The sequence below is a fragment of the Canis lupus genome, chromosome 27 (genome assembly GCF_011100685.1).
Source record: "Canis lupus familiaris isolate Mischka breed German Shepherd chromosome 27, alternate assembly UU_Cfam_GSD_1.0, whole genome shotgun sequence".
In the NCBI taxonomy this organism is placed as follows: Eukaryota; Metazoa; Chordata; class Mammalia; order Carnivora; family Canidae; genus Canis; species Canis lupus.
The window spans coordinates 45322168-45338470 of NC_049248.1; the positions used below are offsets into that span (position 1 = coordinate 45322168).

At 52.4% G+C, this 16303-nt stretch overlaps 1 protein-coding gene and 1 long non-coding RNA gene across 3 annotated transcripts; one reads left to right on the top strand and one right to left on the bottom strand.

Moving 5' to 3' along the window:
- Positions 1-4670: 4670 nt before the first annotated feature.
- On the bottom strand, positions 4671-8462 carry LOC119866356. Its single transcript, XR_005380185.1, has 3 exons — positions 8247-8462; positions 6447-7019; positions 4671-5044 (listed from the first exon to the last, which is right to left on the bottom strand). It is a non-coding gene; the product is annotated as an uncharacterized LOC119866356 (long non-coding RNA).
- HOXC13 (homeobox C13) lies at positions 7622-15503 on the top strand. Of its 2 annotated transcripts, XR_005380184.1 has the most exons (3): positions 11113-11218; positions 12276-12497; positions 13937-14074. XR_005380184.1 is itself a non-coding variant. In XM_038577825.1 (2 exons), exons 1-2 carry the CDS (start codon positions 7698-7700, stop codon positions 14191-14193), a joined length of 978 nt encoding a protein of 325 aa, XP_038433753.1. In that variant the 5' UTR covers positions 7622-7697; the 3' UTR covers positions 14194-15503. The 2 variants fall into 2 exon arrangements, 1 of the variants encoding a protein (XP_038433753.1); XM_038577825.1 differs by lacking the exons at positions 11113-11218; positions 12276-12497 and adding an exon at positions 7622-8418 and having other exon boundaries at positions 13937-15503.
- The last annotated feature ends 800 nt before the right edge of the window (positions 15504-16303 follow it).

Genomic DNA, 16303 nt, shown 5'->3' on the forward strand with positions numbered 1-16303 from the left:
GTGAATGAATAAACACGTCTGTGCTAATGTGTATCTTCATCCCCAGAACTGTAGGTGCACCCATCCCCACTGTAGGTGCACCCATCCCCACCGTAGGTGCACCCATCCCCACACACGCCTATCGGCATGGGCGTAAAGACGATGCAAGGCTTGGCAATTTAAAAGTGAAACATGACAGTGTTTCGTATTCAAGGGAAATATTTTTTTAAATGTTTGCAAAGATTACTTAATTATCTGGATATGGGTATCTGAGGGCACATATCCTGTGTAAATATTTATCTAAAGTTCCCTTAACAACCAGCAAAGCATAGATTATATACTTATTTGTCTAGAGATGATAGGTCTGTAATAGATGAGAGAGAAATAAATCTATATTACTTCTTTGGAGGGAAATTCTTGAATAAGCCAAGCACTGAAAAGAGAGTTACCAGTATTTTAAATCACAATGCGGATCCTAGCAGAATAGGATTTTCCTGAGGCTGCGGAGTAGGCGAGGAATTGCATAAGTTCCCCCCTCCCCATGCCTTAGGAATAGAACATCTGCAAAACTTGAGGACGGTCTCTCACATCCATTGACTTATAGTGCTTAGTAGAAGGAGAGAAGGCCACCTCTGGAGACAGCTGGAGTTGGTGGGTTCACAGAGTCTCCCTAAGCTCAGATCCTAAAAATATTTCCTTTCCTTTCACCCCTACCCACTCTACCAGTCTGCTCCAACCAGCACCCCTGTCATGACCAACCGTAAATGTCTCCAGGCTAGACAAGCACAATACACACCCCTCGCAACACATGTTCCTCAGCATGGGCACTGACTCCAGTGGTGTCCGAAAGCTGGGACTCAACAATTGTGCTCCCTAGAAATGCGGAAGCCCATCAAGTGTGAGGAGCCTGCGGTGGTCTTTGTGCCTCAAAAGATATTTCTTCTTATCTAAGTTAAATTCTTTTCTGACTATGCAAGTGAGTGTGGTAATCTTTAGGAAGAGAAAAAATAGATGTCCCCCCTCCTCCTTTCTGGTTCTTCATCTTTCATCCACTTTGCTGCATGCACAAGGCAACACCACAGCTGAGGGAAAATAGTGTTCCTAAGTACTCCCTGGGGAAGGGAAATTTGGGTGAGAGGGAGGAGGCAGGGAGGGAGGGAAAGTCCCTCCCCAAGGATATCAGAGGGATAGTTTCCCACCAGTCACTAAAACTGCACCAAATCGTATCTTTTAAGGAAGATTGAATTAATTACCACCAGTTGGAATCCTGTTCCAAGTATCAAGACAAACAAACCCCCTCCTGCCTTTCTGCCCCACAGCTCCCAAGCCAGGTTGGCTATTTTAACAAAGAGAGGTTTATTCCCCCTCCAACTTTAGTTGAATCTTGGGTCTTCACTTCCCTCCTTTTTTTTTTTTTTTTTTTTTTTTTTGAGATGGGGAAACTAAATTTTCTTTCTTTCGATAAAGCATCTTCTGAAGATCCCTTAGTTGCTTGTGCCTGATTATTCTCAAATTAGAATGATTAGACTGTGTCTTCTTCTGTGACTTCTGAGGGTGTCTGGTCATGTGGAGAACTAGGCTGTGTCATTTCCCTCCTTCTTCATGATGAAACGTACATATATCCTTCACCATCTGCCCCTTAGGGCTCCACCAAATTCCAGTTCCCCGCATCATGGTGGCATTAAGGGGGGGGGGTGTCTCTCATCTAGTTAGAAGTGAAATGTCTAGCACTTCAGCTCTTTCACATTTAGTCATTCTTTGGGACAGGTTAAACAGTCCTCTTTGATACAGAAGAGTGATGGCTTGGGGTCCTGAGAACGTTATTTTCCGTATCTTCCTTTAAAGTAACTAACTAGAAGTCTGAAAGGGAGGGAGAGAAAGATCAGCCTCCTTTCTAGGAGCCCCAAATCTAAACTTTAAAAGATGGAGGAAATGATCGAAAGTGATAAATGCCTTTTCCAAGCATTCAGTTTGTTGGCTTTCTGACCAAAAGGGGCCTTTGTTAGATCTCTGCTACAAGAAAGCCAAACCCAGCTCCCAGCAAACACTCCTCCACCTCTTCCCCACCCCCCTCACTGCCTTGTCTAACTTGAAAATGAACTTGGACTTCCCTCTCAGACAGGCCCTAAACCCAGGAGAGATTTTATTTGTCTGTTTTTGAAGGGCTTCCTAAAAGGGGGAGGTGTTTTGAGGGGAGGGGAGGGGAACAGAGGGCTCTCACCCACAGCAGAAGAGAGGGTAGGGGTAGGGGCTCCAGGGAGGCAAAAAGGGGCAGAAGGTACTTGGTAATTTCTGAGCTCCATGTTAATTCTCTGAATTTCTTTTGTCAGTGGAGGGTGAGGAGAGGGCAAGCGACCGGCTGAGATGTTGCCAAGAGAGACAAGGGGGCAGGAGGGATGAGATTAGAAAGGGATGTTGCTGGGGGAGAAGGAGAAGATGAGGAGGCTGGGAAGGGGCCTCGGTTAGGAGCTTGGCCAGGCTGGGAGGGCGAGGCGGGGAAGCAGTAGAAGAAAGAGGGCTGGGGTAGGGACCCTGGAAGCCACTGGAGGAGGCTTCCTGAGAGTTCTCTATGGCAGGGGCTGATCTCCCCGCCGCCCAACGCAGTGCACCACCAGGCAGGGGAGGAGAATACCCAGGAAAAGATTGGTGATGACAGCCCGAACCTGAACCCCTGTGTGGATCCCTGCAGAACCAGAGAGGGAAGTGTGATGTAGCTCCCCAGACCCTCAGCCTGCACCGCAAGTCCTAAGTGACAGCAGAAGGGAGTGGATTTCCCTGATGTCTTAAAAGAGGGAAGTGAATGGGGTCTGGAGGAAGGCAAGTTTGGGTTTGAGAGTGAAAACTCTGACACTAGGAGCAAAGTGATGCCTCAGCCATCCTGGTCCCATCTTCCCTCAAGCTGGGGCCCCAGGGAGGGAGAACAATAAAGGTGGAAGACGCCGGGATGGCAGCCACTGTCCAGGAGGTGAGTTCCCAGGCTGGGAGGAGACTTCTGGGTGGCCCTTTTCTGAGGCCAGGCAGTGGGGGAGGACAAAATAAAGTAGAGCTGGTTCCCGAAAGATCCAGGTGGCTGGGAGGTGGCATCTGAGTCTCCACACTCCTTGGGTCATCCCCAACCTTCCAGAGCTGGGTGGGGGGTGGAGGAGAGGAGGAGACCGGGCTAGGCCAGGGAGCCCCAGGATCAGCCACTTTTCTTTCCTTTTCACCTATATCACTTTCACAACCTACCAAGAATTTGCATTGAGTGTGTGGGAGGCTCTTTCACTCAGACACACTCTCAGGGCTGTCCTCTCCTAGGCCTTCCCTGAACCCCCAAACCTTTCCTGTATATGGCCTCTCTAACCCAAACAGCCCTTTCTTTCCTGGATAGCTCAAGCCCTATGTCCTCTGTCATCCACAAATCTCCTTTTCCATTCTGCAGCCCGTGCCCTGGACAGGAAAGGGCCCCCCAAACTATGCCCGCCCACCAAGGCCCCAAGTCTGGGCCAGAATCCAGACCCCATGGTGGTGAGGCTCTTTGTTCTCCGGCCGCCTCAACCCACCTCCTCCCTTTTTTTAAACTGGAATTTCTCCCATAAAAAAGGGGGGGCAGGAGCTTAAGGGCTTCGAGCTCTTCCCCCCTCCCCAAATCCTGGAGAATCTGAAGGAAACAGAGGAAATTGTAGGGAAAACAGAGGAATTGATGCTTAATTTCCAGAGAGAGGAACCTGGGAGTGGCGAACACACCAACTTCATTCCTCTCATCCTTCTCCCTAGCCTTGGGTTTAAGGCACACCCAGCCCTCAAACACGTTCATCAGGCTTGCACCCCTCTGCGGCAGACGCTGCTAACCTATACCTCTGACTTTGTCTTTAACGCAGAGGGCCAGGAGTTCCACCCCTCACCCTCAGCAAGGCAGACACCCGCCTCTTCATTTCCCTAGTACTTTCCTGGGGGATGTGTAGGTAGATAAGATGAGCGTGCAAATTAAGTGTGTGTACAGAGGGATAAACAGACCAGCAGAGATCTTTATTTGCATATAGAGGACTTCGGCGCGGGGCTGCGTATCTTCAAGAACGCACTGGGTTGTGTTCACAAGGGCATGTGCCCGAACAGTGCTGCAGCCCGCACAGGGTCCCAAATCCACAGGCCAGGAGCGAACACACACACACACACACACACACACACACACGCCAAGTGTGTGCATACACTTTCTGTGCAAAAGCACGCTGAACATCCCCTTTGTAGGTTGGACACAGAAAAGAAATATTTCGTAGCTGAACTTAGCCTGCAACTGGGTCCCGAGCAAAGCCAAGGACAGAGTGGCCCCGCCGGCAGGGCTGCCCGTGTCCCTTTTGAGCAGGGACCGGAGCTGAGCCCGGTTTTCCCCATGGGGCCCAGGAGCGATTTTCCATTTTCCTTTGATATAATGAAATGCTGCGTCTTTCCTCCCACACCAGCAGCTCAGCGAGAGCCGAGGAGCACCCTCCTCTTCGTTGCCCTGCTCTCCTCTGAACTTGCTCGGCGGTGGAGCTCCAGCGGCCGCACCACAGCCCGGCGGGCTTGGGGCTTGGGGCTTGGGGCGGCAGGGCGCGGGGGGCGAGCGCCGGCCGGGTCTCAGCGCCCGGCTTTCCGGGGCAGGAGCGCCTCGGAGATGTAATTACTATGTTTGCAGTGGTGCATATTCTCCTGGAGTGTTTAATTTGGTTTTATTTGTGTCTCAGCGAGATCCACATTTTGGGGGGGGGGGGAGGAGAGAGAAGCGACCCCAGGCTTAAAGTTAATTAACCACCCAGGCTTTGCTGCCCACACCGCCGCGCCCCCGTCCAGGAGCCAGTTTCAGGCGCGGAATGTCCTGGGAAGCCCAGAGAAAGAGCCGGGAATCGTTCAGAGTATGCGGACAGTCTCCAGACGCTTTTAATGCCCTTGGCCCTGAACCTTCCCCTCCTCCAGGCTTCCCACACCCCCAAGTCTCTTGGTGGGTGCGTGGGGGGTGGGGGGCTACATCTTCGCTGGCTGGTCTTCTTGATGAAGGAGGCTTTGGTTCCCTCTCCTCTTGTAGCTAAATTTTGGCCGCATCGTGCCCCTAATAAATGGAATTGTAAAATTGCCGGGTTAATTAAATCTATATCTCATTGCAATAGGAATAGTTAATGTCCTTACATAAACCTGGAAAAGAACATACTATTAATTTTATTTATTGCTGGGCCGCCCTGCACCCAGATCCTTCCCACCGTTCTGACCCCTACTCCCAAAGGCTGGGTCCGGGGTCCACGGAAGACACGTCAGGCGTCAGGCAAGAGCATTCCTGGGCTGGGGAGGGAGCCCTAGGAATGGGGTGGGCCGTTCAGGCCCTTTGTTTCTCCCGGCGGCCCCACAGAGCCCGGTCCACGCATCTCCCGGGGTCTCCACGCAGACCCAGGACTTCGCCGTAGGAGAAGCCAGGGCCTCTGCACCACCTCTACACCTGCGGCTGGAAAACCTCAGACCTCCGCGCCACCCACCCCCACCAGCCAGGCCAAGGTCACAGGACCCAGCCTGGACTGGCCAGCCCCGTGTTTGCTCTCCTTGTCTTACCTTGACCTTGGACTCTGAGGCAGGGTAGCCAGTTTCCAAGCCAAAAGCCGTCTCCCAGCAAGACCCCACCTTCCCCTGGTTCATCTCTTCTCCCTCCACCATCATCGCCCCCAACACACTTTCAAGCTAAGAGGGCTTTATGTTTCAAACCTTCCTGTTGTATTTTCCTCCCACTTTCCACCCAGCCCAAAGCCTGCCTGCTTTTCAGACTCTGCGCTGAGGTCCATCCTTCCAGATGAACATCGCACTGATAAAGATTACTCATTTCTTATCCTAACTCCCCGACGCTGGGCGCTCTCCATTGTCAAATACCACCTTCCCCATACGGGGAGAAGGGAGGCGGCCAGTGGGTCACGTCTCCGTACAGACCCGGGTTTGCTCCCAGGGTTGAGGGATCCAGTGGGTCCGGACTAGCCTGCGCGTGGTCTGGACAGGAGCACCCAGCATTTAAAATCTGTGGCGGTGGCAGGACAGAGGGAGACGCAGCAGCCCCTCTCCCCTCTTTTTTTCCTCTCTCTCTCTTTATTACCTCTTCTCCTCAGGGAGGCCCTGTGCTGAAAGGGAATTTGGCTCAATTCCATGGAGATGTGCTCTGGAAAGGGGTGACTCTATTAATGAGCTAAACTGGACATAAGAAACCCAAGTCTGGAGATTGGTAAGGAGAAGGGGGGGGGGGCTTTTTCAAAAATCGGTAAGTTGGTGTTAATTTTTTTTTCTTTGAAATATGGGGCAATTTTAAAGCATGAAGACACTCCGCAGTAAAAGGGAGTGACCCCAAGAAAGCTGTGGGAGCTAAAGTTAGAGAACTGTGTTGATCCTGGTTCTGCCCCGGGGCCCTCTCAGGCCGGCTCTCGGGACTGCGGAGGGCGGAGGCGGGCCGCGAGGCTAGGTCGGTCCTTCTGGGGTCTTACAGAGTTGCGCCTGGAAAGGTCCCTCCAAAGGGGCAGCTCCGCCGACTCTCTCTCGTTCCACGTTTCCTTTTGTACACCGATGTGAGGGCGCTTGCTCTTGCTCGCATCAAGGGCTTGTGAGCTTGCCTAGACCGAATCCCACCCCCCCATCTCCCGCCCTTTCCTTTGAAAATCTCACTCCGAGGCGGTTGATTTCTATTGCATATTGAAACATCAGCCTATTCCCTTTGCCCTCCTTTTCCTCCTTTTATTCTTTCTCCACTTTTCACTGAAGAGCATCCCTCTACCCTCTCCGTGTAGTGGTGTGTGTGTGTGTGTGTGTGTGTGTGTGTGTGATTTGGGGCTATCACATCCTCTTAGCCCTGTCTGCCCTGCGGTGGAGGTGCAGGAGCCAGCCGAAAGGCTCCCTCTCGGACAACTGGGGCTTTGAGGAAAGTGGCTAAAAAGTCGGAAATGCAGATGCAATCCTGGGCATCCAGGTCTCTCGCTGCGCGGCGGGTTCCTTCCATCCGTGAGCTCCAGGGGATTATGCCAGGGCGAGAACCCCGCGCCTTGACCGCGCGCTTCCGCCTGCTTTATTAAGAGGGGAAAAAATAAAAATCCAGTCTCCCCGCTACCCTTAGCCCCAACCCCAATCCAGCCACAGCGAGATCTTTTTTTTTTTTTTTGGGGGGGGGGTGGGGTGGGGGGAGAGATCAGTCTCTCCCATAGACAATCTAAACCTAAACCTAGAGGGAGGCGCCCAGGAACAGTCCTAGTCGCTCCAGACCCCTTTGCGTCGGCCAAATTCAGCCTCCCCCCTCCTCCCTCCTCCCTCCCCCTCCCTCCCGGGGCCTGCCAGGGGGGCGGCGCCCTGTCCCTTTAAATCTCCCAGCTCCCTCCTCTCGGCCCCTCCTGAGAGCCAATCAGCAGAGGCCTGATCCCTTCGGCCCCGCCCCGCCGCGAGGGGTGGGAACCCCAGGAGGCCCGGCCCCGGAGTCACGTGCGGGGGCCGCGTCACGTGGGCGCGGGAGGGGCGGGGCGGGGGGGCCGCGCGGGAGGCGGCGGATTTCTTAATGAGGAGTGTCCGCATGCGTACGGGGAGCGGCGGGAGGGAGGTGCAGGCCCCGGGCGGAGGGGGAGGGGAGGGGAGGGGGAGGGGGAGGGGAGGGGAGGAGGAGGAGGAGGAGGGAGGGGAGAGGGAGCGAGGTGTCTCCCTAGCTCGCTGCCTCTGGCAAGTGGAGTTTTTAAAAAGCTCGCGCAGACCATGTCATGACGACTTCGCTGCTCCTGCATCCGCGCTGGCCGGAGAGCCTTATGTACGTCTATGAGGACAGCGCGGCGGAGGGCGGCGGCGGCGGCGGCGGCGGCGCGGGCGGCGCGGGGGGCGGCTGCAGCGGAGCGAGCCCCGGCAAGGCCCCCAGCATGGACGGGCTGGGCAGCGGCTGCCCGGCCAGCCACTGCCGCGACCTGCTCCCGCACCCCGTGCTGGGCCGCCCGCCCGCCCCCCTGGGCGCCCCGCAGGGCGCCGTCTACACGGACATCCCGGCCCCGGAGGCGGCGCGCCAGTGCGCCCCGCCGCCGGCGCCCCCCACCTCGTCCAGCGCCACCCTGGGCTACGGCTACCCGTTCGGGGGCAGCTACTACGGCTGCCGCCTGTCGCACAACGTGAACCTGCAGCAGAAGCCCTGCGCCTACCACCCGGGCGACAAGTACGCGGAGCCGTCGGGCGCCCTGCCCGGGGACGACCTGTCCTCCAGGGCCAAGGAGTTCGCCTTCTACCCCAGCTTCGCCAGCTCCTACCAGGCGGTGCCCGGCTACCTGGACGTGTCGGTGGTGCCCGGCATCAGCGGGCACCCGGAGCCGCGCCACGACGCGCTCATCCCCGTCGAAGGCTACCAGCACTGGGCGCTCTCCAACGGCTGGGACAGTCAGGTGTACTGCTCCAAGGAGCAGTCGCAGTCCGCGCACCTCTGGAAGTCCCCCTTCCCAGGTAAGCCGGGGGCCCGGGCGCCGCCGCGCGCCGCGCCTCCCCGCCCCGCCTGCCCCGGGGCTCCGCGCCGCAGCCACCCCCGCCGTCTGGGGCTCGGCTGGGCCGAGGGAGCCGGCCGGGCGAGCTGCGCCGAGGAATGCGCGGGGAAGAAATCTGCTCCGACACGTTCCCCGGAGCTGCCGGCCGAGGGTGAAGCAATCACAGGCGCCCGCGCGCCCGCCTCCGCCTCCCGCGCGGCCCTGGGCGCCCCGCGCCCGCCTGCAGCCAGGACGGGGGATGGGGCGGGCTGAAGGGCCGGGAGCAGACGCCCGCCGGGCCCACCGCGGGCGGACGCGCGGGTCTAGAGCAGTGGGCAGCGAGCGGACGCACAGTGTGGCCTGCAGAGATCAAGAGAGGGAGCTGCCCTGGCACCTCCTTTCTGGCCACCAGGACAAAACAACCCACCGAAGAATCGAAGAATGGGGGGGGGGGGGGGGGATAAGAACTCTCCTGCCCGAATTTTCAAGATCGTGCATGCACCAGACAGGTTTTTTTGTTGTTGTTGTTTTTGTCTTGTTTTTGTGATTTGAATAGGGGGGGCTCTAAAGACATGTAGACTGTTTTTCTGTTCTTGGTTTATTTTTAAGGATTTGGCCCCCCTGAGTTTCCTGGTCCTTAAAGGAGCAGAACTAAAATCTCCGGAGAGGACGTGGAGAGAAGGGAGTTTGCATCCCTCTCCTGCCCTACAAAATTTTCTTTGCTTCGCTGGTATCCTGAGCTCAAATCCTGTGGGTGTTCCCACTGCCAGCTCCTCCACCCCCACCCCCAGATGTTGGGTGGGGGGAAAGAGAGTTTTCTATGCCTCGACCACAGAAAAGGGGGAATGAGGATGAGAAGTGGGGGACCGAAGACCTGTTCTGGATACAGCCGGGATCCAGGCCCAGGCTAGGGACGCCTAAGTCTCTGCCTGTGGAATAGGGGGTGGGAATTCACCCATGTCCTGTTCCTTTTCCAAATGAGGCTGATTCTAAACCAGAGGGGACCCTGTAATCCTCACCGCTCCCCAGGGGAGAAAGATCAGTCTCAGGTTTGTCAAAATCACATCAGGAGCTTTGGATACAGCACAGTGCTGAGTGGTTACAAAGCTAGAGCCTCCGTCTGCTCTGGCTTTAAGCAGAGCTCGGTGGGAGAGGGCTGACTAGCTCCATCCTAATGCCTACAGGCGTCCTGGTGGGGGGCATGGAAGCCACAGATGTCTCCTCAGACCGTCCACAGGGCCCCCCAGCTCTAAGTGTGAGCCCAGGGACATTTTCACTGGGGATTAGAGGTCTGAAGACCTGCTAAGGGTGGGCCTGAAATTCCTCTGCATCCGGGATTGGGGCAAGGGCAGATGGTGAGAAATCCCTGAATGATGTTAGAAAGTGTAGAAAATAGCATTCTTGCAAATATGAGATTACTTAGTATAACACAACCGAATATCAGGGTGGGACCCACACTAGGCACCCCATTTCTGGCCACCAGAGGATTCCAGGATGATACCATTTTAGTATAAGGTATCTGGTATTGGTTGCTCTGAATTGGCAATAATATTTTTATATAATTTCTGTTAATTAACTACCTAATAGGAAACACATGATAATACATTTCTAGAAGACAGACAATTCACATGGAAGTATACAGCAACGTATTAGAGACAGATGGCCCTTTCGTTCTCCATCTCACCCAGACCGAAAACTCCTTAGAAGACACAAGTCCAGCAGGAATTCCTGGAGGAGGGAGAGCTAGCTGGTAGGCAATGCTAAGGGACTGAAGGGCAGGGGAGCAGATGCCCACCGGGCCCACTGTGGGCAGAGACACAGGACTAGAGCAATGGGCAATGGGTTTAGTGTGGAGAGATAAAGAGAAGGAGCTGCCCTGGCATCTCTGTGTATGTATGTGGAGCGAGTTGGTGGGTGAAAGATTGGAAAGCAGCTCAGAAATATCTTTGAGCAAAATGAACATCTTAGAGATACCCAGGGGGGAAAAAAAGCCTGCTAAAAATAAACACTTTTTGATCATAATCTCCTAGAGAAAAGTAACTTTGAAATAAAAAAATATAGCCCAATTGAGATTTAATACACTTGCAAATTACGGCATGGAAGTGGATATATAAAACCCACTATGTTTCAGCAGCTATATGCTCACAGGCTCCCTGTGTGGAAACCGAATCAGGCTGGTATATCTCAGTGAGTACAGATGTCCAGGCAAAAAGCAGATGAAAAAGAAATTATCTTCAGACACCCTACATCTTTCTACCCACACAGGGATCTTTTAGAAGTAGTGAGATTTCCAGATAACTCTGTCTATGCAATTGTGGTTTGTTCGGCAGCATCTGGGCATAAACACTACTGTCTCTCTTTAGCGCCTCTGGCTCTGAGAAACCTCACTATGGCAGTCTGGGCTGGTGTGGGATATGGAGGCAATTGTTCAGAAAGATCCAGATAATTAGGGCCGAGATGTGTTGTGGCTTCTTCTTTCCCCCAATTATACAGACCCTTGTTTCATTGCTCTTTTTTTTTTTTCCTTTCTCTGGTGAGTGTAGGCACTTTTTTTTTTTCCACAGAGAGAGACAAAAATTCCAAGAGAGAATCAGAAATTCCAAGAGAGAATCAGAGCATGGGGTGGGGGTGGGGGGCACAGGGAGATCAATAGAATGAAATAGTGGGTTCTTTGGGCCATGTTGGAATCCCTACTGACTAGCCTTTGGATTTTGGTTGAGAAGAGCAGCTAGGATTTCTAGCTAGACCAAGTCCTCTTCAGCACGCAGAGCCCTGTTGTAGGAGTGAGTGGTAAAGAGCAAGTGGGCTGTGGGAACTTGTACCGAGGACCCCAAGAGAAGCCTACAGCTGAGCATTGATCTGATTTTTATTCAACTCTCAAAGATGTCTATTAGGTCCCCAGCTATGAAGTGGTTTGTGTGTGTGCTCTGGAGGGACATTAGGGAAGGCTTGATTGTAAAATTAATAACCAAATCCCCTATTTACTTTAGGCAGTAGAGACACAGCTCGAGGTCTGAGCTTCCAGATGTTCCTACATCTGTAGATCCCAATTCCTTTCCAGAAAAGACAGCAGACAATGAAAGGGGGCTTCTTTGAGAAGGCAAGACTAGAGGTGGATTCCCAGGAGGCCAAAACAACCAACATTTTGGTCAGATCCATTAAAAACTTGGGCAAGTCAATCCTTGGCATCCTATAGAGAAAAATAACTAGTTTAGACCACGTATCTGCTTTTTAAAGCACAATTTTAAGGATTATGTTGATTAAATCTCATTGGAAATTTAGAGTTGGAGTTTAGAGGATCCAAAATCGGGTAGGAAACTGTGACCATTTCCAGAAAGTGAGATAGAAAGTCAGGGACAATTAGTTCGTTAATCCAGGAACCAAAACCCACTTTAATTCATTTCGCTCTCCAGGGAAAAAGAGGTATTTCAGAGCTGGATTGTACCAGATAGCCTATTTCCATTTCAGAACTTACTGTGTCATTACATTGAGTCAGAAAATCTTGGTTTAAAATCTAGCCCTGTCACTCAAGTAATTTTACCCACTTTGAGCTTCAGATTCCTCATCTTGTAAATTGGGTTTAATAAAATAAGCCTGAAAAAATGTTCTGAGGATTTAAATAATAATAATAATAAAACACCCAAGTAGCTCATGGTATCACTACTTACCCTCTTTGTTTTACTCTTGTCCCAGAGTCACCAATCTCCTGAATCATAGCTACATCTGTAAGAGTAAAACAAATTTGAGAACTGAGAGTCATTAAAAAAATATCTTGTACAGAAAAATTCTTTTTAATGTAAAGGATCTTCTCTGTTAAAGTAAAGCTGTTTTGTTTTTCAGATTAAAAAAAACAAAACAACAAAAAAACCTTGGCCTATTCCTACACAGGCAGAGAAAAGTGACAAGTCCAACAATTTTCCTGAGAAACTGTCATCATGAAGACAGCCAGACCAGGCCATTGGAACCCCCTCTCTTACACATAATCTTCCTGAGCACTTTATTTCCTACTGCATTTGATTGTGACCTCTTCTCTTTCCAGCCTGTATAGACAAGTATTCCTGGGTGAGAGCAGATCCAATGGGAACGGGTGTAGGGAAGGTGTTTTATGAGGGTGGGGTGAGAACAAGCATTTCAGGAAGAGCCTTGTGTCTGCATTCCGGACTGCCTCTCTACTTCCAAAGGGCAGTAAGAATGAAGGGGGACCCCAAATATCTGGTCCTCAGCATTAGCTTCTGCCTGAAGAAGTCTAACAATCACATTTTTAAAAATTGAGGGGTGAATTATTCAGATAATCTCCCTAATTCCCCGCTTCCCTTTGGAAGTGTTGCTATGACCTCTTTATTAACAGAGGTGAGGGTGGAATGGAAGAGGGATATAAGGGACATATATTGGTTCTTAGTTCCTGTGAAAATCACAGAGTCTGAAGAGATTGACCGAGTAGTAGTTGGGATAGCAAGGTGTTTAGGGTGGCTAGGGTTCCTGTATGCCATAGAGAAAGTTTCTCGCAGCGTTGGAGGAATGGAGAGGAGAGGGGGTTGGAGCAGAATTTGCTCTGTTTTGGTGAGTGGACACTTGTGGGGGCAAGGAGAGGCACTTTATTCTTATTGTGGAAGACTTATGTAAATAGCCGGATTTAACCCAAGAAGAGCTCTCCTAGTACCTCCTTTGGTAGGCAGACCCGGGGTGTGGACTCGACTTCCAGGGACCTGAATCTCTACATCTTGCATCCAAGACTTCCCAACTTGGATGCCGTTAAGTGGCTCACGTTGCATGCGTAGAATGCTCAGCTCCCAAGCAGGCTGGCTTCACCTGGACACTTCTCTTCTCTGGCTGTTGGTACAGGTCTCAGCTTCCTAGGGCAGAGGCAGTGACCAAAGGCATCAGGCCTCACTCAGTGGTGTGCACCCCCTGGAGCTCTCTCCCTTCTTGCCATGCCCTCCCTTAAACATGAGGACAGGACACCTTCTCCTGATAATGGGGCACAGTTTATACTAATAAATGCCCAAGGGATCTAACTGCAGGAAGGAGGAATTTTCCTGAATACTTGCAATCCTCTAGGCCCTTAGACCAGGATGAAGTTTGTAGGACCCTTTTAAGGCTCCAGGATTCTAATAACAAATGCTGTGCAGAACTATCTTGGAGCCTGAGGCAAAAGGACAAATCAGTACTACGGAATTTTAAAATTTGTTATTTTGTTTATCATGGATTTTTTTGCATTCATTTTGATTTCTTTAACATTTCATTAAAATATCACTTATCTGGATTCCCAAATTCTTGGTGCCCCCATCTTTTAAATTTTGCACAAGAAAAATAAATAAATAAAATAAATTAAGTTTGCACAAGAGGCAACACTCTAGTGTGGCCTTGCTAATAACAGATGTGCAAAGTCCGTGCCAGAACCTTGACCCTACACAATGGTGCAGCCTGGGGCACACAGCCCGGCTGTCTAGGGTCCAGGCACGGGACTCACTTCCTGCCACCCACCTCCTTTCTCCCCCCAGATGTGGTTCCCCTACAGCCCGAGGTGAGCAGCTACCGGCGCGGGCGCAAGAAACGCGTGCCCTACACCAAGGTGCAGCTGAAGGAGCTAGAAAAGGAGTACGCTGCCAGCAAGTTCATCACCAAAGAGAAGCGCCGGCGCATCTCTGCCACCACGAACCTCTCCGAGCGCCAGGTCACCATCTGGTTCCAGAACCGACGGGTCAAAGAGAAGAAGGTGGTCAGCAAATCGAAAGCGCCTCATCTCCACTCCACCTGACCAACCGGCTGGCCACCTGCCCCGTCTATTTATGTCGCCGCTTTGTACCATAACCGAACCCAACGAAGGACACTTCGCCGGTGCAGACGAATATTTAATGTTAACAAGAAAGAGTAACTGCGCCATGGGAGGCAGAGAGGCTCGGAGGGCGAGCTCTGCAGCCCCCCACTCCCCACCCCATCCTCAGCCCCCCACCGCCATGCAGATGGGACCTATGAGGCCTAGAGAGCTTCTAGAGAGCTTCGGGGGTGGGGCTGGGTGGGCTGTGGGAGGAAGGCTGGGAGCCTGCACTCCCCTTTGCCCTCATCCCCCGCCTCGCCAGAAAGCTGAGAGGCAGGGAGCGAAACGCCCGATCATTCCAACCAAAGCAGGGCTGGGGGACCCCAAATGACCCCATTCTTGCCTCATCCTTTGCCAGGCAGTTGGTGACCCTCCTGAGGGTGGGGCCCAGCGCAGACCTGGCCGAGCTCAGTGGCTTCGGCCTTCCCCTTCCTCGTCCCGCTCCCTGTCCCGCCCGCACTCCTTAGTTAGGCAAGATTTCCCGGTTAAGATTCTCTGTGCATATTTTAAAAGTCACGTTAATATTAATGATAATTGTTAGGGATCCGGCATTGTGACTGGAGTACACACAGCGCATAGGTTTTCTTTCTTTCCTGTTTCAACAAAAGCTGGAATTGGTGGAGGAGCTGCCTATCCCCACCTCAACCAGGAAACTGAATTTCTCTGGAGGAGCTGACTCTGCCCCACGGTCTCCTCCTGGGCTCTGCTCTCTCAGTCCCCTGCAGAAATCCAAGGAGGATGGAAACTCCAACCACGCTGCTAAATATCTTCCCCCTTCTCCTTCCTTCCCTCCATCCCTCTCCCTCCCGGGGATCAGGCCAGGCACAGAAGCAGAACGTTTTTCTAAGGAAAGGACGAACTTCTCTTCCAAGGGGATGGAGAGTGGGTCCCCGGCAGAGCCCCTCCCCAGTTGCTCCTCCGCGGAGGCAATCGCTGAGAGAGCCTCACACTTTCACTTCTACCGATTGTCCAGAGGAAAGCAGTTTTCTTCCAGGAGGCCAAAATAACCAGCCCCCAATTAACCAGCTAATGTAGACGCTGCCTAACATTTCCCTCCTCGAAGGCCAACTTGCTGCCGAGGGGGGAGGTCCCTCTCCCTTCTCCCTTCCCACTGGTGCATTACAAAACAGTGTTCTTTTGAAATGTTCATCAGAAATAGGCTTTTTTAAAATGTTGTGTATCTGTATATAGTATTGTGATGTCTGAATGACAATGTACTGAATGCAAAAAGAAAAAAACAACCCCACAGACCTGTTTTTAAAATAAAATCTTTTTTTTTTTTGCCTTGATTTTATGACTCAGATTCCTTCTGCAGACCCTTCTGTTCACTGGCTCACCGGGGCCACCTTTGATGCCCCAACACAGCCAGAATGGGCAAGGGGAAGCGTGTAGACATCACCTCCAGCTGGGTAAATTCCAAACTCATATTTCGTTCCACTCAAGTTTTCAAAGTGAGTTATTTGGGTTGTGGATGTGATCTCGAAAGGAGAAAACTCCCTCGAAATAGACGAGTGTGTGTTGGGGATAGAAGGATGCAATCAGCGACTGGGAAGGCCTGGAACAGGTGAGTGAGAACAGTACACTGCCTGTTGACTTCACTTAACAGTTGGGGCTCAGATCTGGATTTAGGAGCTGAGAAGGCAGCACCAGCTAGAGCTGGAGGCTATGGTGATCGCAGCACCAGCGGCAGCGCCAGGGAGCTAATCTTAGGCTTCTGGGGCCCTGCTGCCCCCTGAGGGTCCGCAGTCTCTCCAGCCAGTGCAGGCCTGGAGCTAGGCAAGGGTCCGCACAGCCTGTTCTGCTGGCGGTGGTGGGGGGGGGATAGGGGGGTGGGGAGGTGGGGGGGTAGCCGCAAGCTCAGCACTCCTAGGCTGCTCTCTTTTCTTTCTCACCAATTTATGCAGAGATGTCAGGCCGCTAGGACCCCTTGGCCCCCCAGTTCATAAGCCAATCCCACCTTTATTTTCCAGCATTCCTGGGGACCACAGTCTTCTAGGCCGTCAGGAGCCATGTAGACTCTGCCATTAATTTGTTTTCCCTGTCGCGTCCA

Coding starts and splice junctions, on each gene's coding strand:
- HOXC13 (XM_038577825.1), top strand. CDS start 7,698: ATGACGACTTCGCTGCTCCTGCATCCGCGCTGGCCGGAGAGCCTTATG. Junction 8,419..13,936: donor CTGGAAGTCCCCCTTCCCAG/GTAAGCCGGGGG, acceptor TTCTCCCCCCAG/ATGTGGTTCCCCTACAGCCC.